Source organism: Suncus etruscus, chromosome 8, assembly GCF_024139225.1.
Source record: "Suncus etruscus isolate mSunEtr1 chromosome 8, mSunEtr1.pri.cur, whole genome shotgun sequence".
NCBI lineage: Eukaryota > Metazoa > Chordata > Mammalia > Eulipotyphla > Soricidae > Suncus > Suncus etruscus.
Window position 1 is genome coordinate 24247953 of NC_064855.1, and position 19855 is coordinate 24267807.

Genomic DNA, 19855 nt, shown 5'->3' on the forward strand with positions numbered 1-19855 from the left:
TATTTGGGTCATACCCAGTGATGTTCAGTAGTTATTCCTACTTTTTTTGGGGGGGGGAGGGGAGTGTCACACCTGGCAGCGCTCAGGGATTACTCCTGGCTCTACACTCAGAAATCGCTCCTGGCAGGCTTGGGGGACCATATGGGATGCCGGGATATGAACCACCGACTTTCTGCATGCAAGGCAAACGCCCTACCTCCATGCTATCTCTCCTGCCCCATCTCTTTCCCTCCCTCCCCCTCCCTCCCTTCCTCCTTCTCTTCCTTCCTTCCTTCCCCCTTCCTTCTGTTCTTCCTTCTCTCCCTCCCTCCTTCCTTTTCTCCCTCCTCCTCCTTCCCTCCCTCCTTCCTTCCTTTTCTCCCTCCCTCCTTCCTTTTCTCCTTCTCCCTCCCTCCTTCCATTCTTTCCTCCCTCCCTTCCTCCCTCCCTCCCTTCCTTCCCTTCCTTCCTTCCTTCCTTCCCCTTCCTTCTGTTCTTCCTTCTCTCTCTCCCTCCTTCCTTTTCTCCTCCTCCCTCCCTCGTTCCCTTCCCCTTCCTTCTGTTTTTCCTTCTCTCCCTCCCTCCTTCCTTTTCTCCTCCTCCCTCCCTCCTTCCCTTCCTTCCTCCCTCCCTCCCTCCCTTCCCTTCCCTTCCTTCCTTCCTTCCCCTTCCTTCTGTTCTTCCTTCTCTCCCTCCCTCCTTCCTTTTCTCCCTCCTCCTCCTTCCCTCCCTCTTTCCTTCCTTTTCTCTCTCCCTCCTTCCTTTTCTCCTCCCTCCCTCCCTCCCTCCCTCCCTCCCTCCCTCCCTCCCTTCCTCCCTTCCTTCCTTCCTTCCTTCCTTCCTTCCTTCCTTCCTTCCTTCCTTCCTTCCTTCCTTCCTTCCTTCCTTCCTTCCTTCCTTCCTTCCTTCCTCCCACACCTGGCAGCACTCAGGGGTTCCTTCTAGCAGGTTCAGGAGATCATATGGGATGCTTGGATTCGAACCACCGTCCTTCTGCATGCAAGGCAAACCCCTACCTCCGTGCTCTCTGCAGCCCCACATTAATTAATATAGTAAAACAACAGGACTCTGCCATCACCGCAGCCCTGCAGAGGCACGAACTAACGCTTGGCTGGGCGGGGCCAGCAAGGGGAGTGGGGGACCAGCCATCTAGGCGCTCAGCGGAGGAGCGGGGGTCGGGGGCGGGGTCGCTGCGCGGCTCAGCCCCGCCCCGCCCAGTAAACCACGCCCACCAAGGCCATGCTTCCCTCCCCGCACCTGCGCACTGAGCCCGGTGGGCGGGCGCACGGCGGCTCGAGCCGAAAGCCCATTGGCTGCCGTTGCGGCCGGATCTGCCTCGCGCCTGGGGTGTGATGCGCACACGTGCCGGGGGCTAGAACCGCGCTCCTTGGCACTCCACCGCGATGGCGTCGTTACTTTGGGCCGGCGACGCCGGGGCAGCAGACAGCGAGCGGCTTAACGGCCATGTAACCGCCGCCCGGCCGGGGGAGGGCGAAAAAGGCGGGAAGGAGAGCCGCCAGCCATCCCTGGGTGGAGAGAGATGGAAATGGGGTGGAGTGGGGAGAGGAGGGGAAGGAGAAGAGCCCCGCCAGTGGTGCAGGGGTGATGTGAAACTAGGATGAAGATTTGGAACTAGGCCTCAGGCGAGGGGACACCCCTCCACCGGCCCCCCAAACCCCCTGCTGCAGCGCAGAGCTTTGGTTTGAAAGGGCTAGTGAAGATAGATCTACTTGCAAGGCCTTGGAGGGCAAGCAGCTCCCAATTCCCAGGGGGACCCTCACTCCCCTCTCCCCACAATGGACGCCCATTACATGGATCCCCATCTGGTCTCTCCATCAATGGCTTTTCCCATCCCTCATCTTTTATATCGCCTTGTGACTCCCCCCCCCCCCCCAAGACTGTCCTTTTGGCCTTGCAACTTCCTTCACTTGCAGGCCCATCAGAAAGTCTCCCCCATTTTTTTAGAGGAGACTTTTTTTTTTTTTTTTTTTTTAGGTTGAATGCATTCAACCCTGGAGATCTAGTTCTGAAAAAGGAATGCTAGTCAACGCTAATTTTTTTTTTGCAAAGGATAAGAGGATTCGGGTGGGTTTCCCCCAGTCTCTACTCTTAGGAGGAAGGAGCTTTTGTTTGGGCTGCTAGATGGATCGCTCACTTTTCCTAATATTTGGTTGCCGTTTGTGTCTTCATAGTTTGCAAACCTTATCCACCCCCGGAAGGCTCTTCCGGCTATTAAGAGTACGGTCGCCTCAAATGTAGGTGAGTTTCTGCTAAGAATCAAGCAGATTAGCTTCGATTAATTAAAAAAAAAAAACAACAACTTTAGGGCCGGAGCTATATAGAGCACAGTGGGTAAGGCGTTGCTTTGCACACAACCAACGTAGGACGGATGGTGGTTGGAATCCCGGCATCCCATATGGTTTCCTGAGCCTGGTTAGGGGTGATTTCTGAGCACGGAGCCAGGATTAACCCCTGAGCAACACCGGGTGTGACCCCCCCCCAAAAAAAAACACCCCAAAAAGCTTTGCTTTCTGGTGCCTCTGGTTACTGAATACCTTTAACTCCTTTCCTTTAACATCCTGTGTCTCCACTACCTTCCAGTCCTTTTAGTCACTCCCCAGGCAATGCTCACTGTAAAGTCAGAAAAGAAATTAGGATAATGTGCCACAGTTCACTGCTTTTATCTTTACTGTATTATGGTTTTTTTTATCTTCTATCCCTTTAGATAATTTTGTTAATCACATAGAAGATGAAGACGATGATGTGGGTAGGTAGATCATTTTAATTCACGTTGTATCTACTAGCATGGTCCATCTGAAAGAATGGTTTTTGCTTTAAATGGAAAACTATTCCTTTTAAGTAGTTGATATCTGAAGAATTACTAATTCAGGGTGGGGAATACTCTAGAATAAGTTAAAGGTTAGTAGGAATGGCTTAAGAACATTCATCTTGGGGGCCAGAGAGATAGCACAGCAGTAAGGCATTTGCCTTGCATGCAGAAGGACAATGGTTCAAATCCGGGCATCCCATATGGTCCCCTGATTCTGCTGGGGGCTGATTTCTGAGCATAGAGCCAGAAGTAGCCCCTGAGCACTACCAGGTGTGACCCAAAATAAAAATAAAAAAAAAAAAAGAACGTTCATCTAGCAAGAAAATTAGATCAGGTTCTAAATATTAAGAGCCAGGAGTAGCCCCTGAGTGCTGCCAGGTGTGACCCAAAATAAAAAAAAAAAAAAAAAAAGAACGTTCATCTGGCAAGAAAATTAGGTCAGGTGGCAATGATGAGACGACCTTTATTTAAAAAAAAAAGTTTCATTCTTGTGTCATTATTTCTAGAACCTTCCCTTGGAAGATGAATATAGAGCAGTTGTTTAATATACAACGTCTTCAGGAAGACTGATTTTATGCCTGGAATATCCCTTGTTATTTTTTTTCCTTTGTAGTGGACTTGGCAGCAAATTCACTCTTAAACAAGCTAATCCGGCAGTCGTTAGTTGAATCTAGTCACCAAGTCGAAGTCTTACAAAAAGATCCCAGCTCTCCACTCTACTCGGTGAAAACGTTTGAAGAACTTCGTCTGTGAGTATTTTTGCCAGTGATAAGAAACAAAGATGTCCTTTGTGTCCTGGTATTCTGTACTAAATTGAGATGTGCATGGTTGGCTTACAACTAAAGCATAGCTCATGGAGGAACACTATTTTAGCATTCAGATGTTTGTTTACGATATTCTGATGAATATTTACGATGGTAAAATATTTTTAGCTTCTGATATTAAGGGAGATACTCAAGTCAGACACTGCCATCATTGCTATTCTCCATACAGAATTCAGATCCAATGATTATATGACCTATATACTACCCACTCCCAGCTTTAGATGTGACAAGCATTCACCTTCCTACATGTATTTTGTTTGCAATGAAATGAAATGAGTCGTATTCCCAAATGGGCTTGCATTTTTTAGGAAGTTGTCAATTGCTTTGAAGAAAATGTATTTTAACAGGGAGAGTTTCACAGATGAACTTAGTTAGGTGAAGAGAAAATTACATTTTCTAAATGTTAAGAAGCCTGCTTGATTAATAATTGACTGACAGGGCCTGAATGATTCCTGAATGTCAGGCCCTGCATTTGATCTCTAGCACTACCAAAAAAATGTATACCCACTAAATAGTTGGATGCTAGAAAACTAGCAATTAATCTACCATTTAAACATATCCACAATATGTATGCCATTGAAGATGGGAGGCATTCTCTTGGGCCTTACTTAATATCCTTTCTACCAGCTAACATGAAACCCAAGAAGAATATTTTAAAATACTGGCTCTGAAGGATGAGATAATTTCTTCTCCTAGCATTATTATAAAGATCATTATATTAGGCTTTTAACTTTTTTGTTTGTTTATTTTTGGGTCACACCCACCGGTGCTCAGGGGTTACTCCTGGCTCTATGCTCAGAAATCGCTCCTGGCAGGCTCGGGGGACCATATGGGATGCCGGGATTCGAACCACTGACCTTCTGCATGAAAGGCAGAAGGCCTTACCTCAATGCTATCTCTCCAGACCCAGCTTTTAAGTTTTACTTAGCCTAAGTATATAGTGTATAAGGCCCACCTATCAATGGCATTATTGCATATGTTTGGAAGTTGAAGTGTAAACAAAATTTCTAAATACTATTTTTTGGAGTCCTCTAAAGCAGAGCTCAGTGGGCCCAGGGGTCACTTGGGGTGATACTTGCCACCAGCTTGATGGTTCAGTAGTGATGGTTCAGCTAGATGATTGTACCAGAGAAGCCATATCTGGTGACACTTGCAAACCAAGCAGTGTTGGAGATAATTCATGTCCTTGTCTATTTCAATCCAGGTATTGCTGATACCTGAGCCTTCTCCCCAGCCTTCTTTACTACTTTCGAAGCTCAGTTGCGAAATGGCTTAATTTTGAAATGCACATTCAAGATCATGTTTCTAGGGTTACTTAATAATCATAGGCTTTTAAGTGTTTGGTTTTGCTTTCTTTGATAGGAAGGAAGAGTTGCTAAAAGGTATCTATGCAATGGGATTTAATAGACCATCCAAAATCCAAGAGATGGCTCTCCCTATGATGCTGGCACATCCGTGAGTTTCCTAGGTAGTCCTGTTTCCAATTTGATTCATTTCTGTCTTTTGCATTCAGTTTATGCTCAGTGACACCCTCTTCTCTACAGACCCCAGAACCTCATAGCCCAGAGCCAGTCTGGAACAGGGAAAACAGCTGCTTTTGTCCTGGCCATGTTAAGCAGAGTTAATGCCTTGGAATTGTTCCCACAGGTAAGAGGGATGGGCATGCTTGCAGTGCAGATGCTGTTTCAGTCGCCGATGATATCGTTGTAGTGGCATGTTTACTGTGATATGTGATACATTGATAGGATACTGTGATGTTTAGACATTCATAAAATCACAGCGCAGCAGTGTGAGACATAGATGGGAAGTGCAGAGTTGAACTAGTTCCAGCCTCACGATCTCCACTTAACCCACCTACTTTCTTAGTCAAATTAGTAAGTCATTGTAAGTATTTTTTTCTATAGAAAACATCTATAAAGAAAGATATCATAGTCATTTTGTTCATCCTTGAATTTTAATAGTGTCTGGCTTGTAAACCCACTCATTAAATACTGAGTGAATGATTAAATACTTGCTTCATAGGATTATTATGAAGATTTAATGAAATGGGTGTTTTTAGCACTGTGTTTGGCATAAAGTAGGCATTTAATAATGATAGCAATATAGCTGTAAGACTAGCAGAGCTAGTGGCTGTATTTTAGCGCAAGAGGTAAAACGATGAGAGGAAAATGGGGAATTTAAGGTCATGAAAATCAGAGTTAGCTTGTCATTCTAGTCCAGCTTCCATGTGGAAAGTATCTGGTTATCTGTTTTGTTTTGAAATATCGAAAGAGTTTGGTGGTTTTCTCTGTGTGTAACATGGGGTTGGATCAAATGGGAATTATTCTGGAACTAGATGTAATTGCAGTAAGAGGTGTTGGGGATTGTACTCAAGCTGTGATTTGTCTTGATTTCACTCTCCTCTGACCCAGCCTTCCTGCATTCAGTCCTTTCCTCCACCAAAAGAGCAGAACCTGTAACCTGAGTTTCTGTATAAGCCTTTAGAGATGAGTGTATAAAAGTTATTCACAATTTAATGTTCACCTTAGATCTCCCAGCTGCTAAATTTTATTCCATGTAAATAGACATCAGGCCAGTGGCCAATGCTTGTCTCAGTTTAGAGTCTATGCCTTGGTCTATGGATAAAGACCTTGGTTTCCTGCTACTGCTAAACAAGAAATCAGTAAGTGAACATACACAAAGACCTAGTTTATTTGCTTGTGGTTTACTTTTTGAGTCACACCCAGCCATGCTCAGGGCATATTCCTGGTGGGTTTGAGGGAATCATGTATGGTTTTGAGGATTGAACCTAGGTTGACCAGGTGCAAGGCAAGCATCAACCCGCTCGCTGTACTATCACTCTGGTCCCATCCAGTATCATTTTTGTGCCTCTCCCTGCTCAAAACTTAGTTTCCTTTCAAATTTGAATGCTGACTCTTAGAACTTTTCCTTATCACTTCTCCATCTGTCTTTACAGTGCCTCTGCCTCGCTCCTACTTATGAGTTGGCTCTGCAAACTGGCAGTGTGGTTGAGCGGATGGGAAAATTCTGTGTGGATGTTCAAGTGATGTATGCCATTCGAGGAAATCGAAGTATGTACCAGTAAGCCAGTCTTGGCTGTTTAAATCCTGACTTCACCACCACCAAGCATGTAATATAACTTCTCTAAAATGGAAAATAGAATAGCGTTACAGTGTTGCTAGACTGAAACAAAGTGAAAAGTTCTGTGTTCGATGCCTCGCACCTAATAAGGACCCAGTAAATGTTTGCATCATGTCCACATTTTGCAAGATAATGGTGTAGTAGATTCTTCTCTTTAAAATGCAGTTATTGGGGGCCGGAGAGATAGCATGGAGGTAAGGCGTTTGCCTTTCATGCAGGAGGTCATTGGTTCGAATCCCGGCGCCCCATATGGTCCCCCGTGCCTGCCAGGAGCAATTTCTGAGCCTGGAGCCAGGAATAACCCCTGAGCACTGCCGGGTGTGACCCAAAAACCCACAAAAAATAAAAAATAAAAAAAAATAAAATGCAGTTATTATTGTTTTAGATTGTATACTAAAAGTATAAAAAAAAGCAAAAAAATACTGAAAATAAATTAAAAGATGAAAGTGAAAGCTGTTTTTCTTGAACTCTAAAAACCTATTTGGAGAGGGATCGAACCCAGGGGATTGCACTTCACACTAAGCAAGCTGAAGTATATCAGGCCATAAATGTCATTTTATTTATTTATTTTTTTGGCCACAAAAAAAGCAGAGCTTCCTGGCTTTGTGCTCAGAAATTACTCCTGGCAGGCTCAGGGTACCATAGGGGATGCTAGGAATTGAACCCAGATTGGCTGCAGGGAAGACAAACAACCTACCTACTGTGCTATCTGGCCCCATAAGTACCTATAGATACTTTGTTTTTGGGCCACACCGGGTGATGCTCAGGGGTTACTCCTGGCTATGCACTCAGAAATTGCTCCTGGCTTGGGGATCATATGGGACGCCGGGGATCAGACCAAGGATCGTCCTGGGTCAGCTGCATGCAAAGCAAATGCTGTACCACTGCACTATCACTCCAGCTCCTAAAAGATACTTTCATGAACAGCTTTTGCTTTTTTTTTTTAGTTCATATACACATATGAATATAAGTGATTTATTTGTTTATAGATGTGGGAGATCATTTTCTCCTATACTGTTCAAAAATGTGTTTTTGAGATCTTTCTGTGCTAATACATAGAGATAACCTACATCATTCTCGACTAATTGCAAAATAGTTCATAATTTATTGGTAGATGTTTTGGTGATTTTTCCATTAAAAAAGAGCGTGGAGGTAGGGCATTTGCCTTGCATGCATAAGGATGCTGGTTCAAATCCCAGGATCCATATGGTCCCCAGAACCTGCCAGGAGCTATTTCTAAGCGAAGAGCCAGGAGTAACCCCTAAGCGCTGCCGGGTGTGACCCAAAAACCAAAAGAAAGAAAGAAAGAAAATATGGACAGAAAGACTTCTGCAAGGCAACTTTTGGGGTGATAGGACTTCCCAAGAAATTCTCAGGGGCCTCCTCCATTGATATTTGTAGAGTATTACACAGAGCCTAATAGCACACATGCTTTTTTTTTTCTTGATAGACAAAGCATTCATCTTGTTTTTTCTCCCTTAGAGCTCACATCTTGTTTTTTCCTTAAAATAGTACATGTCCTATTTTTCCCTTAAATAGAGCAATTACCCTATTTTTCTCCTTTTACTATTTTCCTCCTAACCTGACAGACACATTATAAGACACATTATAAATATCCCATTCCCACCTGAAATAAAGGGTTGTTGGAGTCATTGCTCCAGCCTGAAATGGCTAATGGAAGGTTTTGAATCTGTAAGCTCTCAACTTGCCCAGGATCGAACTTCACCAGCCTTATTTACTTAGCCAGCCTCATTTACTCTACTTACTTAGCTATGCCTCATGACAGCAGGTTTAGTGCTCAGACCCAGGAATACAGTGCTGCTCAGAAGTCTTGAGGAGGTCATGCAGAATTGAGGGTCAAATTGCTCTTCTTGCTTGCAAAACAAAGCACTACTCTATCTAGTTTCCTTTCCCCCAAGGTGACTTTCCTGGACATGGGACAGAACCAAAATATACAGCTACTAGAAACTTGAAACTATAATGCTGCAAAATAAAAATACAAATCCCCAAGGACCTTCAGAGTTTATGCTTGGAGAAACATAAAATGGCTTAGTTTACTTTAGAATCTTGTTGCATTGCCTAGAATGGTGAACTCTTAGAGGCATCTAAAGGAGTCCTTTAAACTCTTTTTCTCCCCAGTTCCCAGAGGCACAGATATCACCAAACAGATCATAATTGGCACTCCAGGTACTGTCCTAGATTGGTGTTTCAAGAGAAAATTAATTGATTTGACTAAGATTCGTGTGTTTGTCCTGGATGAAGCAGATGTAATGATTGACACGCAAGGTTTCTCAGATCAAAGCATTCGAATTCAGAGGTAATATTTGTGTTCACCCTTTCTTCTAGATCTTTCATTTAGATGAGAAATTTTGTCTGTCTGCTACTTCTGGTTATCTGTATTGCTTATTTTTTCCTGAACTTCTAATCAAGCACCAAGCCACTGGGCTAGGTCATCAGCCTCATTTTTCTTGAACTTTTCTCCCAAGTTCCTCCCTACATGCAGTTGGATTCTGGCTTGGTTATTCTCCAGCCCAAGGGCTCCTGTTGTTCTGTCTTCTCACCTTTCCTTATTGACTGGCTCCAAAAGTCTGTGTTCTAGGTCTTTCTCTTGATTTCTGGTGCACTCCAGAATGCTAGATTATTCTCTCTCTCCCTCTCTCCCTCCCCCTCCCTCTCCATCTCCCTCCCTCTCCCTCTCCCTCCCTCTCTCCCTCTCCCTCTCTCCCTCTCCGTCTCTCCGTCTCTCCGTCTCTCCGTCTCTCCGTCTCTCCCTCTCTCCCTCTCCCTCTCCCTCTCCCTCTCACTCACTCTCTCTCTCTCTCTCTCTCTCTCACTCTCACTCTCACCCTTCTCTTTTGTCTGTCCTCTTCTCTCTCTCCTCTCTCTCTCTTTGGTTTTTGGGTCACACCCAGCAGCGCTCAGGGGTTACTCCTGACTTCATGCTCAGAAATCACTCCTGGCAGGCTCGGGGGACCATATGGGATGTCGGGATTCGAACCAATGACCTTCTGCATGAAAGGTAAATGCCTTACCTCCATGCTATCTCTCCGGCCCCAGATTATTTTTTCTTAATGGTTTCCTCTAAAACAAGTGTGCAGATAATTTATTTTCCAACCCTTACATGTCTAGAAAACTTGTAGTGTATCCATGGATTTGATCCTTTGATAATTGACCTCATAACCTCCAAGCAAATGTTGAAAATAGAAAGTTTTCAATACAATATTCTCAGTTTTCAGTATTTTTCTGCTACAAAACTTAATGGCATCTTGATTCCTAAACTTTTGCCCGTAATTGAATTTCTTTCTGGAAGCTTTGGGAATCTTTTTTCTCCACAGGATTCTGAGCCTGTCAGCAATGTGACTTGCTTGACACTAGACACTAGATACATAGATGGTGTTTTGTGTTCTCAGATACTGTATCTGCCAAAAAGGGTGTGTGTGTTTGGCTACACCTGGCAGTGCTCATGGCTTACACCTGGCTCTGCAATTGGGAATCACTCTTGGCAGGACTTGGGGGGCTTATATTTCCTAGAAAAGTATCCCCGAGTATGCCTGATGTACCATTCTTCCTCTGGCTCTGTGTTCTCTGAGACTTGCAGGCCAAAGATCTCTCATTAATTGCCTGTAGCTACCACTTCTCTCTACAGATCCCAACTGTCAGAGTGTGCTGGAATACCCACCTCCCAGTCACTCCACTTCCCAGGTTCCCAAATGATAGAAGTATCTTTTCCACCCCATGTCTCTGCAGTGGCTTCTCTGCTTATCCTGTGAATAGTGTCTTTACAGCAGGGTTTTTCAACCTTTTTGTGCAAAGGTACACATTTTTCATGAAAAAAAAAATTACGAGGCACACCACCACTAGAAAATATATATATATATATATAAAGTAATTCTCATGCATAGGAATCAAATAAACACCAATAAATTATTTTATAATACTTTATTATGAAATAATCTAATGATTGGTCTATTTGTGATCCGAAGCTGCATGTTACGGATGAAATTGGAATTTTTCCCACGGCACACCAGACTATCTCATGGCACACTAGTATGTCACGGCAGAGTGGTTGAAAAACGCTGCTCTACAGAAACACATGTGTGGACTGTGGAGGTCTGTAAGATTGTTGTTGTGAAAAGGGCATCAGATGATCAAGGGCTCAGATGGAACACAGTGTCCAGGATTCACTAGACTATTGATTGCTAGTATTTCCTGCCAGAACTAGCAGCTGAGTATCTGTCTTTGGAAGCAGTAGGATATCTTTCTGGTCTATTATTTCAAAGCATCAGCTTTTCTATTAAATTGTAATATCTAAAGAAAATGTTACAAATCCTGAGTGAATCACCTAAAGAATTATTACCAAGGGGCTGTGTTCATGGCCTAGGTCAAGAAAGACAACAGTAGCAACTGGATGTCCCTTCCAAGCCCTTTCCAAGACCTTACTCAGCCGCCTGAGGAGTAGCTGCCATCTTGACTGCTGGTTCCACTACATGCTGTGTGTTTCCAAACTTTTTATGACTTGACCCCCCCCTTTTTTTTTGACATTTTTTAGGGCATCGTACACTTTTCATGTTGCATCATTTTCTGTTTCTTGCCCTCTTACTTATATCCAGTGTCTTCTCTTTCTACATAAAGTGGCTACTGGTACTTTTCTCCCAAGAAACAGTACACCTTGCTGTCAAAGAACCGGCCTGTGCCCTTCATCCACACAGATCATCATCTGGATAACACTCGGCCCAATGTCCTGCCCCTCCTGAGACTCGCCCCATCTTCCTATCTAAGCTTTAAACTTGAGCTTTCTGTTAGTTTTCCATTACTTTCCTAAACTTATGGTGATCCCGAGGGGGCCAGACTCATGACTGGCCAGGAGGTTTAGCGTGGTGATATAGGAGCCCCTTCCAAGGCCTTGGTGGCTGAGTGTCGCTATGCTGCCTGCAGTGCTTTGTAAGGCATGGAAACTAACAGACTTCTTCCCCTCTTTTGGCCCAGAGCTTTGCCCTCTGAATGCCAGATGCTCCTCTTCTCAGCGACCTTCGAAGACTCTGTGTGGCAGTTTGCAGAGCGCATCATTCCTGATCACAACGTTATCAAGTTACGGAAAGAGGAGTTGACCCTAAACAACATCCGACAGTATTATGTGTTATGCGAGAACAGGAACGACAAGTATCAGGCTCTGTGCAATATCTATGGTGGCATCACTATTGGTCAGGCCATAATCTTCTGTCAGGTGCTTGGCTTCCCTGCAGGCGGTGGGTGGATGGGTGTGTGTGTGTGGGGGGATGTCTACTAATGTCCCATCAGCCAGGCACTCTGCTCAGTACTTTTTCTATGTTTGGTTAGCCCAGCTCCAAATACAATGAAATTCAGAATGATGCGCCTCATGAGTGAAGTTCAGTGTTGGACTGGCATTGCAGCAGACATTATAAGGGCATCTTTGTATGGTTGGGTGTGCTGTTGTCATGTCCCTGTTTGGGTTGTCTAAAGGGTTCCTAGAGGTGCCCTTTATTCAGCTCAAGGTACTTGCAATGTTCAGAGCCATCACTTGATATTAATATCACCATACTTTCATTTACATACACATATTTTTGGCTGACATTTTTCATACTTACATGGTCCAGTCACTGAAACCAAATTGTAGAATAAAGCTCGGCTCTGCCCTGAACTAACCATGTGACTTTGAACATATTAGTTAATAGCTTTAAGCTTGAAGGGTGGATCTTACTCATTCATTCATTTATTATTTTTTAGTGGTCCTGAGGATAGACTCCTAGGCCTCCCACTTTAAAAGCAAAATTTTGGAGCCATGTTTGGGTCACATCTGGCACTGCTCAGGGCTTGCTCCTGGTTTGTAGCTCAGGGATTATCCCTGAGCTTGGTGACAGTTCTGAAGATTGAATCTGAGTCACCTGTGTGCCAGCCAACTGCCTTAACTTCTAAAGTATTCCTCCAGCTGTTGCTTTTCCAAAATGCAATGCAGTCATTACTACACCCAGCCATGAGAGCAGGTAATCACTGTGCTCATGTTCGAGGAGTGCCCAGCACCCAGTTGCACTTAGCACCCTCAGTTCTCATCATACCTCTCTTGTCATGCCACCACTGGGAAGTGAGTGGAGTCTTCTGCTGCTGGGGGTGGTGAAAGGATGTGCCCCTTAGGCTGAGGAGCTCAAGCAGAGGAAGGGCTCTGTGCCACATTCTAAGATTCCAACAGAGCTGAGAGGTGGACAGAGATAGCCCTAACCCTCTCCTAGCACTCCATCTGCACACACAGCTGCTCGCCTTTAACTCCGATCGCTTTGTGAGCTTCATCTTTTCCATACAGACACGTCGGAATGCCAAGTGGTTGACTGTGGAGATGATGCAGGATGGCCACCAAGTGTCCTTGCTCAGTGGGGAGCTGAGTGTGGACCAGCGAGCCTCCATCATTCAGAGGTTTCGAGATGGGAAAGAAAAAGTTCTTATAACGACCAATGTCTGCGCTCGAGGTGCGTATGTGAGGTGATGGAGAAGGGAGTGTGAGTGGGGCTATGTAGGGATGTGCAGTTTGCACACACAACTCTACTCTGCACAGTTCAGTAAGCTATAATCATGTAGCCCCATAGCTGTCGCCATAACCCCAACAAAAGATTCTAGCTGACCCCAGCCTGGCCTTGAACTTCATGTGGTCTCTTCTTTACCAACTGCCTCGGTACTGCTGACCACCACTCTCTGTACTCTTGTCTTTCATAATGGTATAAAAATCAGATCAAGTAGAGGGTAGCCTTATTCCTTCCCACCCTATTTACCATGATGTTTTAGAGTTTGTCAGTGTTTGTCCCTCAGATCTGTCATTAAAGCCATCTTGATGATGACTTTAATCAACACTGTCTTCCATTGACAAGGTATATCCCAGTTGGTCCATCATTTTACAAGACAGAACCCTGCATTGGTCACACTCTGGTGCTATTTTGAATCAATGGTAATAAAATGTGTAGGTCTTGTATGGACATTTTTTTTATTCCTCAGACAAATATCTCAATGTAGAACTTGAGGGTCATATGCTAAGTGTATATTTATCTTTATAAGAAACAACAAAACTGGGCCCGGAGAGATAGCACTGCGGCGTTTGCATTGCAAATAGCCGATCCAGGACCAAAGGTGGTTGGTTCGAATCCCGGTGTCCCATATGGTCCCCCGTGCCTGCTAGGAGCTATTTCTGAGCAGACAGCCAGGAGTAACCCCTGAGCACCGCCGGGTGTGGCTCCCCCACCCCAAAAAAAAAGAACAAAACTTTCCCAAGTGGCAGCATCATTTTTATTTCGCCTCTCTGTGGGAGAGTTCCCATTGCTTTTCATTGTTGCCAGCAAGGTGCATTTTGCTGCCTTTTAAATTTTAGCCGCTCTATTAGATGCATGAAGTAATTCATATTTGCAACTTTATTCTTTAATGGCTGACTTCATCTCTGGGGTGTATTTTTTTTATTTTAAAAATGCTCACCAGGCGAGGGAATGCCTCTTTCTTCCTCCCTCCCTCCCTCCCTCCCTCCCTCCCTCCCTCCTCCCTTTCTTCCTACCCTAAGAGAAGGAAACAAAATTTCCTGCTGCCTCTCGAATCTTTACTCAGGATCACACTCATGCCTTAATTTCTGAGTCATTCTCAGCACCTGTCACTGAGCACCCTCCTTCCATAGGATAGAGGAGCCTGGAAAGGGGTTCTGCTACTAGGACACCTAACGTTCTAGCTCCTGATGTTATCAGCTCTAGCCACTAGGGCCTTCTACATTGGTGGAAATGTCCTTCTCTTTGCTGTCCAGCTGGTAGCCTGTGCCTGTAGGTGCCTAGTGTGACTTTAGTTGAACTAAGGTTTATTGATTTGGAGCCACACCTGACTGTGCTCAAAGCTTACTTTATGGCTCTGCTCAAGGGACCATATGCAGTACCAGGGAATAAATTGGGTCAAATGCATGCAAGGCAGTGGCTTTAACCCCTGCACTATCTCTCTGGACCAAGGAACTGAAAAATTCAGAATAAGTAAAAATTGAGTTTTTACGCGAATTGTCATAAATGGTGTTCAGTATAGTAATAATGAGTTTCGGTTATCTCCTGGAGCAAAGGAGAGCACAGAATCCAAGAATAGAACAGGGAAGGACAAGAATTGTTTTCTGAAGAGCTTGTTGGCGTTGGGGGACAGAGACATAGGAGGATTACAGGATTCCTAGAAAGCATCGAAAGTGAAGATAGTAACTCAGGTTGATATGAATTTATAGTTTTCCTGGGAAATGGCAAGATGGTGTGACTAGAGTTATATTGTGGATCAGAGGAAAAGATGAGACTTTAGGTGATTGGGAACTTGCTTGAACTTTCTCCATTTGGGCAGTTATGCTCTGAATACAGTGCCCTGAACATCCCCCACCACACACACTGTACAGACCTAGACGACTTTGCAATTGACACTCATCCAGATCATAGATGCATTCCATAAACAACCCCACTGACTGTTTGATGTCCAGTCTGATGTGTTCTAAGCCATGTCCATCAAGTGAGAATTGCATTGGCATGTGAGTGAGTTCGTCTGAGCAGAAGCGGCAGTTCCCTTCATTGTCTTTCCTCTTCCAGGGATTGATGTGAAGCAGGTCACGATCGTTGTGAATTTTGATCTCCCCGTAAACCAAGCTCAAGAGCCAGTCTATGAGATCTACCTACATCGCATAGGGCGGACTGGACGCTTTGGGAAAAAAGGCCTGGCCTTTAACATGATTGAAGTGGATAAGCTGCCTCTGCTTATGAAGATCCAGGATCACTTTAGTAAGTATCCAGCCCATTGACTGCCAGAGTTTATAGTGATGATGCATGATAGTGATGATCCAGGGCTCGGACAGGCCAGGTGGGATCCTATGTCCCTCTCAGGAGGCAGTTGGCCAAAGGATAGGATATGAGAGAAGTGAAGAATTCCGACTCTCAGTGCTACTGTGTTCTGAGATCTGAAACAGATATTCACATCCTACCTTGAGTGAAGAAATAAGGTGTCAGAAGGTTCTGTTCTTGCCCTGCCTTGTCTTCTTGTTTCCTCTTCTGCTGTCCTGGAAGCCCTGAGTGCAGAGTCCTTTACCCCCCTCCAGCCCCATCTACATAGGGTGGGCTCTGCCCTGGAAAACACAGGATACCTCATTTCCCCAGAACCTCCTGGTGTGACTGGGGCAGAGGAAGAATACAAATGGGAGGGCATGTCTGCTGCCTCTCAGGACTGCGGGAAGCAATGGCCCCTTTGCCACTTAGCTCTGGTGTGTGATGTGCTGTACGAGGTTTGCACACTGACAGTGATCTCTCCAGGGAGGCATGCTGATGTCAGAGTAACTGCAGGGATGGGCTGGAGCAGCAGGGGGATGCCCACTTCCTCCTGCCTTAGCCGTCCCCTTTCAGTCTCTCCTTGCTTGCACCTAGACACAGGCTTTTCATTTCCTGGTGCTTTGGGTGCTGTTTCCTTCACATCTGCCACCTGGCCCAATGCTCTCCCTTCTCCATTTAGACATTCCAGGAAGGTGGAGTGCAGTTCTGTTTTAGCCCTGTGATTAGCCTGGCTCCTTTCTCTTTTTTCTCTCCTTGTAGATAGCAACATTAAGCAGCTTGACCCTCAAGACATGGATGAAATTGAAAAGATTGAATATTGAAGAAATAACTGTTATTTTTGAAATACCCTAGTTTGTGAGAATGTCCTAATGGGGTTTGAAGGTAACTTTTTATGTTGAGCCTCTGTGAAACTGTTATATATGGCAGAATAAATGTCTTGATACCCTAAGTTTTAAGACTTGAGGTCTTTTCAAAAGCAAATTGATGTAAAGCACATTATTTCTTTGAATAAAAAAAGTGAAATCATTACATATTCTGCTCTTTCTTACAGGAAAAGTATCTTGATTAGGGGGGTGGGTAGGGGTATTTGAGATAGGTTTGGATTAGGCAGTGAACGCAGTGAGTAGCTTACAAAGCCAGGAGGTGGCAGTAGAGCTTTACTGTTTGGGGATTTTGAGCCAGCACAGAGGGAGTGTTCCACTTGCCTTTCTAGTCCTCTCTCCCAGGCACATCATGTCTTATGCATTGCTTTGGGGGTGAACCCAGATAGGAACCATATAAAAAAGTTTGGAACAGAGGGAACATTTTCAATTACAACAGATATTTCAAAGTATTTTTCTCTTGGGTTCCAACATCTTCAAATAAGAGATTTATGGGCCCGGAGAGATAGCACAGCGGCGTTTGCCTTGCAAGCAGCCGATCCAGGACCAAAGGTGGTTGGTTCGAATCCCGGTGTCCCATATGGTCCCCCGTGCCTGCCGGGAGCTATTTCTGAGCAGACAGCCAGGAGTAACCCCTGAGCAACGCTGGGTGTGGCCCAAAAACAAAAAAAAAATTAATCTCTGGTCATTTTACTAATCTGAAAATATGGGTTTATTTAAGCATCACTTTTTTTTTTTCATTTAATTTTTTTGCCATATCAAAAACTCTCAGGAGTTATTCCTGGTAGGCTTGCTTTCCTGCTACATCTGCCTCTCTCTCTCTCTGGGCTACCATCACTTGTGAAATCCTTTCCTGTCAGTCCCCTCACCACCTGTGACCACCAATAAGGTACTCAGCGAATATTTGCTTTTGTAAATTCTCTTTTTCTTGTTGCTTCTTCCAGTACTGCCCCCCACCTGGCCAACCCTGATGTTTCTATCCTGTATATTTTGTTTTGTGGCGCCAGGGATCAAGTCCAGGCCTCATAAATGCAAAGCAGGTACTCTCCCACTGAACCTTATTCTACTTCTGATTCTGTGAGAGGCCCCGAATGAATAAGCTTAGAAGGCGTCTTAAGATACTTGTTCTCTGACCCAGCTGAGCATTGACTTAGATTTTTCCTAATCATCTAAACTTTGAATTGTCTTAAATAAATGGTCCCTGCTTCCCTTTCAGAACTCCCGTAGACTTCCACGAACCAACATGATTCCCATCTGACAACTTCCCACAGGCTCTGCAAACAGTGCTCATTCCTCTTGCCTACTCTTTCCCCCCCTCTTCACTTCCCTTTGTCTGGCCATCTAGGATGTAGTGAAGCCATCCTGTGTGGTGTGTATGCCCCAGCTGTCTTCACACCAGCTGTTCAACTTGGCAAGTCAACAGTTCTGAGTCTTTTGCAGGAACTGTTAACCCTTATCAGAACTATGAGCCAGTGCACATTGCCCGGCCTGGCCCAGTTCATCTTTCTCAAATTTTCAAACGCTGCCCTCCCCAGGATTAAGTCAATGAAAAACCATGGACTAGCTCAGTGATTCAGGGCCACTGGGAGCTGGCTAGTCAGCTGTGTGTTACTTGGCATCTAATACTAAACCCGATCCTCTAGGTTTCTCTTGGCCAGCTTCCTGCTGCCAGCAATGGAAATTCTTGCTGCTGGCAGGCAGGGCTGGGATTGTCAAGGATTGGTGAGCACTTAGTCCCCCCTGCATGCTCTGCCATTGCTGTTTGGTCCTGTTAGTAAGAGGAAAGCAAACACGTCAGTTATCTGCTAGGGTCTCTGACAGCCCTTCTCAAGAAACCTTATTGCTTTCAGTCCTCAAAATGGGTTACCCTGCCCAGCAGTACTCCATCCCCAAGAGAGCAGCCAGCAATCTCTGCACATGTGATTCATGGTGGAAAATCTTAGTTGATTGCCAGGCCCAGGGGCTGGGTGAGGAGTACCTTTCCAGACATGGGGGAGAAAAGCGTTCATGTCCAGCCTGGTTTTGCTCCAGGTCCTCTTCGAGACTCAATTCCCCACCCTTTGCTTGCAGTTGGAACCCAGAGAAAGAGTACTTGCGTTAGCATGGCCAACATGGTAGGGCAGAGAAAATCACGGGCATACACTGCATATATATGGGCCCCTTTGCTCCTTCCCCTGTTCTATGCAAACCCAGATCTGCAGAGCTGCTGGCCAGCTATGGGGCCAATAGTAGTTTCATTCTGCTCAAATCCTGATGCCTGGCTACAAGTCTTGCCCCTTCCAGAGAGTCTTTCTGTCTTGTCAAAGACCATACTAGCACTGCAGTCAAGGATTGCCAAATACCACGGCACTAGAAGCTGCAGAGAAGACAGCTGCCTCTCCAGGAAAAATCCAAAAGGAACTCTGCTTCATTCTCTCCTTGCTACTACTGCTGCTTGCTGATCCCTGATCCCAGTGCAGCTGTTGGAGTCAGTCCTGGGTCTCAAAGAAGGAGACGGCCAGCTGGGCTCTATCCTGGCTTTGCTGTGGGCCTTGCCCTCTGGGCAGGATGACAGGCGCTGTCTCTGCCCTGGTTGTTTTCCCACACCTTTAGAGACTGGAAAGCTGAGATCAGGTGCCAACAGAGGTGTTCGTGCTCCTTGCAAACATATATGTGGCATCTAGTTTTCAATTAACTGAAATTTCTCACCCATTATTTTGAGTGATTTCTTAGGATTAGAAATGTTAAGTTGGGGGGGCCAGAAAGATAGCACAGTGGTGTTTGCCTTGCAAGCAGCCGATCCAGGACCTAAGGTGGTTGGTTCAAATATCGGCGTCCCATATGGTCCCCCATGCATGCCAGGAGCTATTTCTGAGCAGATAGCTAGGAGTAACCCCTGAGCACTGCCAGGTGTGGCCCCCCCCAAACAAAAAACAAAAGAAATGTTAAGTTGGGGCTGGAGAGATAGCATGGAGGTAGGGCATTTGCCTTGCATACAGAAGGACGGTGGTTCAAATCCCTGCATCCCATATGGTCCCCCGAGCCTACCAGGAGCGATTTCTGAGTGTAGAACCAGAAGTAACCTCTGGATGTGACCCAAAAACCAAAAAAAAAAAAAAAAAAAAAAAAAAAAAAAGTTAGCATCTGAGGTTCTAAAATAAAAAAACGCTTTTTGCCCTTTTGCCAGATAGTGCCAAACTGCTTCAAGAATTTATGACTAAAAAAAAAAAAAAAAAAATAAGAACAAAAAATTTTTTTATGACTATCAGGAAACTGGGGAAATTGGTGGCAAGAAATAAACACTGGTGAAGGGATAGGTTTTAGAATATTGCATGACTGAAACTTAACCATCAACAACTTTTTAACCCAATTTTATGGTGATTCAACTTAAAAAAAATCGAT

General features: G+C 44.9%; 1 protein-coding gene across 1 annotated transcript; it reads left to right on the forward strand.

Annotated features, from left to right (window-relative positions):
- The first annotated feature begins 1382 nt into the window (after positions 1–1382).
- DDX25 (DEAD-box helicase 25) lies at positions 1383–16414 on the forward strand. Its single transcript, XM_049778427.1, has 12 exons — positions 1383–1445; positions 2172–2238; positions 2705–2746; positions 3423–3558; positions 4996–5088; positions 5178–5280; positions 6590–6704; positions 8914–9091; positions 11761–11998; positions 13091–13253; positions 15363–15551; positions 16353–16414. The coding sequence occupies exons 1-12, from the start codon at positions 1383–1385 to the stop codon at positions 16412–16414; spliced, it is 1449 nt and encodes a 482-aa protein (XP_049634384.1).
- Positions 16415–19855: the final 3441 nt, after the last annotated feature.